Source organism: Physeter macrocephalus, chromosome 4 (genome assembly GCF_002837175.3).
Source record: "Physeter macrocephalus isolate SW-GA chromosome 4, ASM283717v5, whole genome shotgun sequence".
In the NCBI taxonomy this organism is placed as follows: Eukaryota; Metazoa; Chordata; class Mammalia; order Artiodactyla; family Physeteridae; genus Physeter; species Physeter macrocephalus.
In genome coordinates this window covers 49,002,146-49,010,253 of record NC_041217.1, presented here as the reverse complement: position 1 = coordinate 49,010,253, position 8,108 = coordinate 49,002,146, and the positions used below count along the sequence as shown (strand labels likewise).

The following is an 8,108-nucleotide window of genomic DNA, read 5'->3' as shown; positions in this document are numbered from 1 at the left end:
AGGATCCCACACGCCGCGGAGCGGCTGGGCCCGTGAGCCATGGCCGCTGAGCCTGCGCGTCCGGAGCCTGTGCTCCGCAACGGGAGAGGCCGCGACAGAGGGAGGCCTGCATACCACAAAAAAAAAAAAAAAGAGGCCTGCATACCACAAAAAAAAAAAAAAAAAAAGGGTAGCTTTAAAAGACCAGTTTAGATAGGGAACATGAGGGAAATATCAGGCAAATCTTGACGGGGCTTCGGTGAGCAGGCATGTGTCAGAGAGTTTGGGAGGCCCTATTTGACTCTGAGGATGTGATTCCCAATTTTGCAAACAGAGGTGCTTCCTTTAACAGTTCTCTGGAATCAATCCCTCAGGTGGTGCCAAAGCACCTCCTTTCCAAACTTCCCTTGTTTAGAATCACAGATGCTTGTGTGCTGCAGATGAGACCGGCCTGGCCAGGGGCAGGGCAGGCGGGGGCTGGAGGTAGAGGCTGTGAGAGGCTGAGTCTTGGTCTGAGCTCCACCAGAATTCAGGGCCACTGACCAGCAGGTGTGCCCCTCGCCAGGCTCACCTCTTGTCCCTGGCTCTCCTGATGGTGTGAACCTGAGACTATCACACACTCCCTCTCTCAGGAGCCGGGAGCCTCCTGAGAGCCCGTGCGGCAGGCACAGACCCTGGAAACCACAAATGAGGCTGATTCCAGACCAGGATCGTCCCATCTCCCTCAATCTCCCCGCAAAGTTTAACCCTACCATTTATTTGAGTGTTTAATATTTGCACACGCTGTGGTAAATCATTTGTATACGTGGTTTCATTTAATCCTTTAAACGAAATACATTTAGGTACTGTTACTATCCCTGTTGTAAAGATGGAGAAATTGAGGCTCAGACTTGACTTGTAAGGCCATACAGCCAAGAGGAGAGTTCTTAACCCCTGCCTTTCCTAATGAATGGTCTTTCCCCCAGCTGCTGCTATGATAGCTCACTCATTCTCCCAGTCTGGTATTTAGTCTGCCTATAAACTTGTGGGTTTGATCAAACCTAACACCTGAGGATGGGGAACAAGGGCAGGGCTCAAACCAGGGCTCTGTCCTGGGGGGCGATGAGGGCTGAGCAGGCAGAGATCCCGGACCTCAAGCCTGTGGTCTCTACATTCTTTGCCCGAAGCTGAGGTTCAGATCGGCAATCTGAACGTCAAGCGATTTGACCAAGAAAGGAAGTGGCTGGCAGCTGTGAGGTACTGCCACAGACACCACACAGACCTGGCTGACCTGCAGACAGTGACTGAGGAGACAGACAACGAGGCCTTGAAATCCATCACGAGTAAGACTGAGGCCTGGATTGGCCTCTACTTCAGTGCGGCCTCTGGGTCTCTGAGATGGTCCAGCGACGTGGGTGCCAGCGTCCCGACCTGGCTGCAGGTGCCTGAGTTCGGGGCAGGACTGTGTGGGTCTCTGCAGCTACCGGAGCTTCTCCCCCAGAATTTCTGCAGTGGCCTGCTCTTCCCTGAAACCCTTCATCTGCTTCGATGGTGCGTGACAGTCGTCCCTGCTGCCCCTTGACCCACCAAGGCTAGGCTGGGATGGGAAATGGGTTTTCTTGGCAGCCGGAGGTGGTGAGGATACACCTAAGGAAGTATTTCTAGATTCTAAGGGGAGCGGAGTTCTGGAACAGGTTTTAATTGAATTCTGGGGCATCTTTAAAGAATGGAACGCACCCCATCTAGCCTCAGGGCATTCGCAATTAGCAACAGCAGTTACTTATTGCGCAATAAAGAGGTTAAAAGTGTGGGCTTTGGAATCAGACTTTATCACTTGCTAGAAATAAGGTGAGCGGCATCTCTGAGCCTCATTTCCCTCAACTGGCAAAAAACAAAATGGTATTGATGACGCACCTCATAAGATGGCTTTGAAGAATGAATGAGAATAAATATAAGGGACCTAGTAGAGACCCTGGCACAGAGTAAGCGCCCAAAAGATACTAGCTACTGACACTGTTGTTGTCACCAATCGCAGGGGAACCAGAGGCCCACCTGGTTATTCTGGATCTTGTGTGTGAAACGTCTCCTCAGCAACAGACTTCATCCTGCCTTGTCATTTCCGTCTCCCCTCTCTTTCCTCCCTTCCTTCTTTCTTTCCTTCTTGCTTGTATCAGCCTTATTGAGATATAATTCACGTACCTTTAAAATTCACTCTTTTTTTTTTTTTTTTTTTTTTTTTTTCTCGGTACGCGGACCTCTCACTGTTGTGGCCTCTCCCGTTGCGGAGCACAGGCTCCGGACGCACAGGCTCAGTGGCCACGGCTCACGGGCCCAGCCGCTCCGCGGCATGTGGGATCTTCCCGGACCGGTGCACGAACCCGTGTCCCCTGCATCGGCAGGCGGATTCTCAACCACTGCGCCACCAGGGAAGCCCTAAAATTCACTCTTTTGAGGTGGCCAGTATAGTGAGATTTCGTACATACCCAGGTGGTCCAATCATCACTACTATATAATTTTAAGACATCTGTATCACCCCCAATAAGAAACTCCTCACCCTTTAGCAGTGACCCCCCATTCTCTCACACCCTCAGCCCTGGCAACCACGAATCTACTTTCTGTCTCTGTGGATTTGCCTATTCTTGGCTGTCTTCTTTTTGTATTCTGGATTTGATGAGAATCATGATCCTTATCTGTAAAATAGGAACAATGGCTCCTCCCTTGTTGTGAGGAATAAAGATTGTGAACATACCTGTCCTGTGACAGGTGCCCTCCTGAGTTTGGCTCCTGTGGCGGGAGGCTGGTCATCAGTGTCTGGTTGGACCTCTCACAGGCGTGTCGGCCATGGCAGACCTAGGGGTGCTGTGTCCCCCCTTATGAGCCCTGCCCTCACACTCACCGGTGGTGTTTTCTTGCAGACCCCACCATGGGACACCGGGAGTCAGCAGCCCTCCCTCAGCTCTCCTACACACCCTCCTCAGAAGTGACCATGGGGACAACGCCCAGGCCAAGTACCCTCCCCTGTTTTCTGCTCTCTTTGGGTGCTTTGAGCCTGTTCTTGGCTGGATTCTGGGGTCTCCAGGGCCTGGGAAGTGGAGAGGGTGGCCTGGATGCAGCAGCACAGGGTGGGTCCCATGGGGATACTCCCCAAAGGGCCAGGGAGGGGCCAGGAAAGAGGCGAATCAATGGGGTGGCGACCATGGGCCACTTATGGAGAGGGATTTCCCTGGGCCCCCGACTCTGCTGGGCTAGCTGGGGTTTGGAGGAGGAGGACACCGTCACCATCAACCTCCTTCCTTGAACTCGACCACTGGACTTGCAGCTCCCAGGCCAGGGGACCCAAGAGAGGTTGTGCAGTCTCTCAGGTGAGGTGATGAGGGCCTGGCCTGGGAGAGAGATGGGAAGACCCCTTCACTGCCCAGCTGAGCAGTGCTTCTGAGGAAAAATCATCAGAGAGGCCTCTGAGGTTCAGCATCCAGAGAGGGAAGCGCAATAGAGGGCCAGACAAATCCCTTTCAATTTGGGGCTTTTCTGGGAGGAGAGAAGATGAGAGATGAGTTGTGGGGACATGGCTGGGAATGACAGTGATAGTGTTCCTTCAGCATCTTTAAATTCCTGAAACATCTTCACAGCTATTGCCTCATTTTGCTTCCCATGAGGTCTGAAGCAAACTAGGATAACTGAGCGCAAAAATCACTGTTCTCCTGGCATCTTTACAGATTCCTGCATCTGACAACGGTATTATTGCCTTTTTGAGGACACAGAGAAGTTAAGGGGCTTGCTCATAGTTGCACAGAGCTTTATTCATGCCAGGGACACGAGGAAAAGGCAGGGCCTGTTCTGAAGGAGCTGACAGCCAGCTGGGAAGAGGGCTTCTGACAGGCAGTGTTGCCTGTGTAGTCACAGGCATGGTGGGGACACAGAGAAGGGGATTGTCCCCGCTCCTGTAATTAAACGAGGATTTTCTGGAGGAGGTGATTTCGAAGTTAACTTGCAGAGGGAGCGGAGGAGGTAGGGGTGCATAGCGCTGAGCGTGGAGGCCCGGGTCCTGCAGGGGTGGGGTCCCTGTGAGCTGCTAAGGAACGCGGCCCTCCCCCTGGAGGCAACAGATTAGGTTGAGAAGCGGGGGAAGAGCCTGTCTTCTGTTTCCCATCGAGGTCTCACCTGGCCCAGGCCGCACCTGGCGGGGTCAGGAGGCCCTCCCTGCTTAGCCCTGTCTGCGATGGGTGTGCAGGGCCGGGCGCGGAAGAACCGCCCGGCCGCTGCAGGGCCCTGGAGCCCCGCGAACCGCGGTCCGCCCCCCGCCCCCCCACCGGCCGCTCGGCGCAGCGGGCCCCACGGAAGCTTTCTCTCTGGCGTAGGGACCAGCGCTGGCCCCGCGCAGGGTCCGGCTGCGGCGGCGCCCCCCGGGTCTCCCACGTCCAGCCGGTCCCGCAGCGCCGAGCTTCTGGGGATGGAAGAAAGCACCTCGGAGCCTTCCGGCTCAGGGAGCTCGGCTGGGCCCCAGAGCACAACGCCGCGCCGGGACGGGGTAGCTCCGAGCCAGGCCGCACGCCCGGAGACCGCCGGCAGCCGGCCCCAGCTTGAGACAAGTGCCCGCCCACTCGCGTCGCTGGGGGTTGGGGACACCGCCCTGACGCCTGGGTCTTCCTTTGGGGAGACCAAGCCCTAGTGTCCATGCCCCGGCCACAAGTCAGGGAGGTTGAGGGGGTGACGGTATGTGCTGGGCGACATCTCCGGGCCCTGGGTGCATTCCAGATCACTCCATGGGGGATCCTAGGGCCAGTTTATCCCCTCATCCTCCCCCTAGATAATAATTTAGGGTGGGGCGATCTAGGGGAGAAAAACCTATCTTTGGCTAGAGGAGTCTTTCAGTCAAGGGTTGCAATGCTGGGTCTTCTACTTACTGTGTGGTCTTAGGCAAACTTCCTAACCTCTCCGAACTTCATTTTTCTCATTTTTAAAGTGAAGAAAAACACCAAAATGTCAAGAGGTATATTTCAGTGCCTGGCATCAAGGAATGGTTGTTGTTACTATTCTAGTCTCAATTCAGTAGTGAAATGTTTAGTGATTCAGTCTCCCATCTGTCCTTACCTTATTCAATAGACAAGGTTGGCCTCAGTCTCATTTTATTAATTATAAATGATTATGAATATCACAATTATGAATTATTAAGATTGTGAAATCTCACAGGGCAGGGGCTGTCTTATGTTTTATGCCTCTTTATATCTTTCCCAGGCCTAGAATAGTGTTTTGCACACTGGTAGATGATTTAATTCAACAATCATTTCCTGAGTACCTGTTTTGAACAAGGCAGTGGATACCAAGATGAGCAGGACCTGTGTCCTGTTTTTAAAAGAGCTTAGTCTAATAGGGGCTAATAGAGACAACCAGGACAGTTTAATTAGTGCTGCCACAGAAGGGTGAACCAAGAGCCTTGGCAAGAAAATGACTCATTTATTCTGCCTGGAAAGGTGGTGGTAATTGGACAAAAGGTAATGGGGGATTTCATCAGGCAGCAAAGGCTAGAAGGTTCTTCCTGGCAGAGGGAACAGCACGGGCAAAGATAGGTAGATGTGGAAATGTGTGGTTTGGGAAAGACAAGCAGTCTGATGTGACTGGAGTGTCGGTCACATATTTGGGAAGGAAGCGGCAAGTGATGAGGGGAAAGAGACTGAGGCCATATTCTGAAGGACTGGATCCTGCAGTCAGCACAGCCATCAGAGGTTTTTAGCAAGTGAGCAAAATGGTCGGCTCTGTAGTCAATAGAAGCAAGGTGGTTTTAATGACATGGGGCAATGCCTGTATCAGGATGCTAAAGGAAAACAGATGATTCAAACATTATACATATAACACAGTCACAATAATGTTGAAAGGAAACATCAACCTATACTTGGGAAAAAAAGATTGGAAAGAAATGTGTGAAAATGTTAACAATGGTTAAATTCAGGCAACAAGAATATGAGTGTTTCCCCCCTTCTGTGCTTCTGGATTTTACAAATTTATTCATTTCACTGAAGAAATGTACAATGCTTTGGGTGGAGTAAGAAGAGGGCATTTTGGAGAGGAGATACAGGACTTCGTATGTGTGGGGAAAGACTTGCACAGTCCGGGAGAGTGGAACCGAGGCCAGATCTGGAGCAGTGGAGCAAGGAGGGACTTGAGGGAACTGATTTTACATCGTTTGCAAGTGACATTAATTGAAGAAATATAAATACAAACACATTTTAAAAAATGCTCAGCTTTGTTCATTGAATCATAGCAATGCAAATTAAGAGCAAGATGCATTAAAAAGTTCTTGGTTTTAACTTAGCAAGTTTGGCAAAGATCTGGGGTGATAATGCTGATAAGAATGTGAGAAAATCAGCGCTGTCAGACACTGGATAGCACAGTAAACTTGTGCTACCATTCTTGCAATGCCTGTTAGTTCCAAAATGTGCATACTCTTTCATACAGAAATTCTACCCTTGGAAATTTATTAAGGAAATAATAGTACAAGGTGCACATACACATATATAAGTGTCCTCCACACACAGGTTGTTTGTTGCAGCATTGTTTATTACAGTGAAAAACTGGAGGCAGTCTAATGTCCATTGAAAGCAGATTGATTAAATAAGTTATGGTACATTCAGTGAAATACTATGCAGCCTTTAAAGAGCATAAGGTAGATCTCTACGCATTCAAATTAAAAAATTCAAGTGTGTGAAGGATATTCTATAGCAAACTGTTAATAGTGGTTGTCCCTCGGTCAGGGGAGGGGATACTTTTGCTTAAATATTTTACAGTAATATACCACAAGAACAATATGGTTCAAATATTCCATATTTGAAAAAAAAAAAAGACATCTGCAAGGCACTGACAGGACTTTGGTGACTGAACGTGACAGCAAGTGAGAGGGAGTAAGGGAGCAGCTGGAGAGCCTCAGTAGACGGGCACCATAAAGGGGGTGAGGAGGCTGCCGGGGGAGGCTGAGCTTGGTTTTGGAATATGTACTTTGAGTTTGAGGTGCTACCCCTTGATGGAGAGGTTGGGGGTTCCTGGGTGCCATGGTGGGGGCCCTGTGTAGCTGGCAGACTACATAAGGGCACTGGGCCTCTTGGGGTAGGAACTGCTGAAAATAAACACTCGGTCCTGAGGAGATATCTTATAATATTGCTAAGCCCCACAAATCCTGGTATCAGAGACACGTTATGAGAGATGATGATGTAGCTACTGGGTACATGAACCTACGGAGGTAAGTGAAGGATTGGCAGGGACTGAGCGTTCCACCCCGGATGGTTTCTGCAGGATGGTGGCTGCCCGTGCCTGTCTTCTAGCTCAGGGGCAGTCACCAATCTCAGACCACCTTGCTCCTGGCTGTATTTGCAATAACTCCTTGATTTTCCCCTCTTGTAGCTGTGACCAGTGAAAGGAGTGGCACCGATATGACAGATGCAGCTACTGCCACTCAGGCCCAACATTTGAGCTCATCTAATCACCCAGATTCTAAAGAAAACACTCTAGCACCAAAACCAGGTAACTGCTTCTGGTTACCAAGTTCCCACTCTTAACGACCAGGCAGTTAAATCTGGACAGCCACTCCTTAGCATAGGGCGCTCAAGACCTTTTTGTGAAAGACAGCCTGAAATGGGAAGGGAACAAGGATGAGGATCCTAGAGTTGGTTGGCTCCCTGGCGATTGTGAAAGCTCGGGGGGCATGTTTCCTTACTTCAGAATCTCCTCTTTCTCATATGCAAAAGGGACGTAGTAAAAACGACCCTGCCTACATCACAGGGCTGTTTCAAGTACCCAATGAGATAATTATGCAAAGGTACTTTATAAACTATAAAATGTTGTACAGATATAGAGTAGTCCTATTATGAGGCTGTAGTTCCTGTGATTACAGCATTCATGGCCAAAGGCTGAGCCTGTTTATAGGCTCAGAGAACTTAAGAGTTTTCTGGGGTACAGTTGGCCTTTACAAATGTGGGTCCAGGGGAGAGGTGAATATTTCCAGCATGGTGTGGGATATTTACTCAACAGATTTATTAAAACGAAGAAGCAAGAATTCCCTGGCAGTCCAGGGATCGATTCCTGTTCGGGGAACTAAGATCCTGCAAGCTGCGTGGCATGCCAAAAAAAAAAAAAAAAAAAAAAAAAAAAAAAAAAAAAAA

At 49.9% G+C, this 8,108-nt stretch overlaps 1 protein-coding gene across 1 annotated transcript in view; it reads left to right on the top strand.

The window, feature by feature from the left end:
• CLEC20A (C-type lectin domain containing 20A) overlaps positions 1-8,108 on the top strand; it is a 13,837-nt gene that overhangs the window by 3,199 nt on the left and 2,530 nt on the right. The window contains 5 exon segments of the mRNA XM_055083875.1: positions 1,146-1,434; positions 1,436-1,509; positions 2,874-2,966; positions 4,113-4,547; positions 7,351-7,470. Coding sequence (XP_054939850.1) covers positions 1,146-1,434; positions 1,436-1,509; positions 2,874-2,966; positions 4,113-4,547; positions 7,351-7,470 — 1,011 coding nt within the window.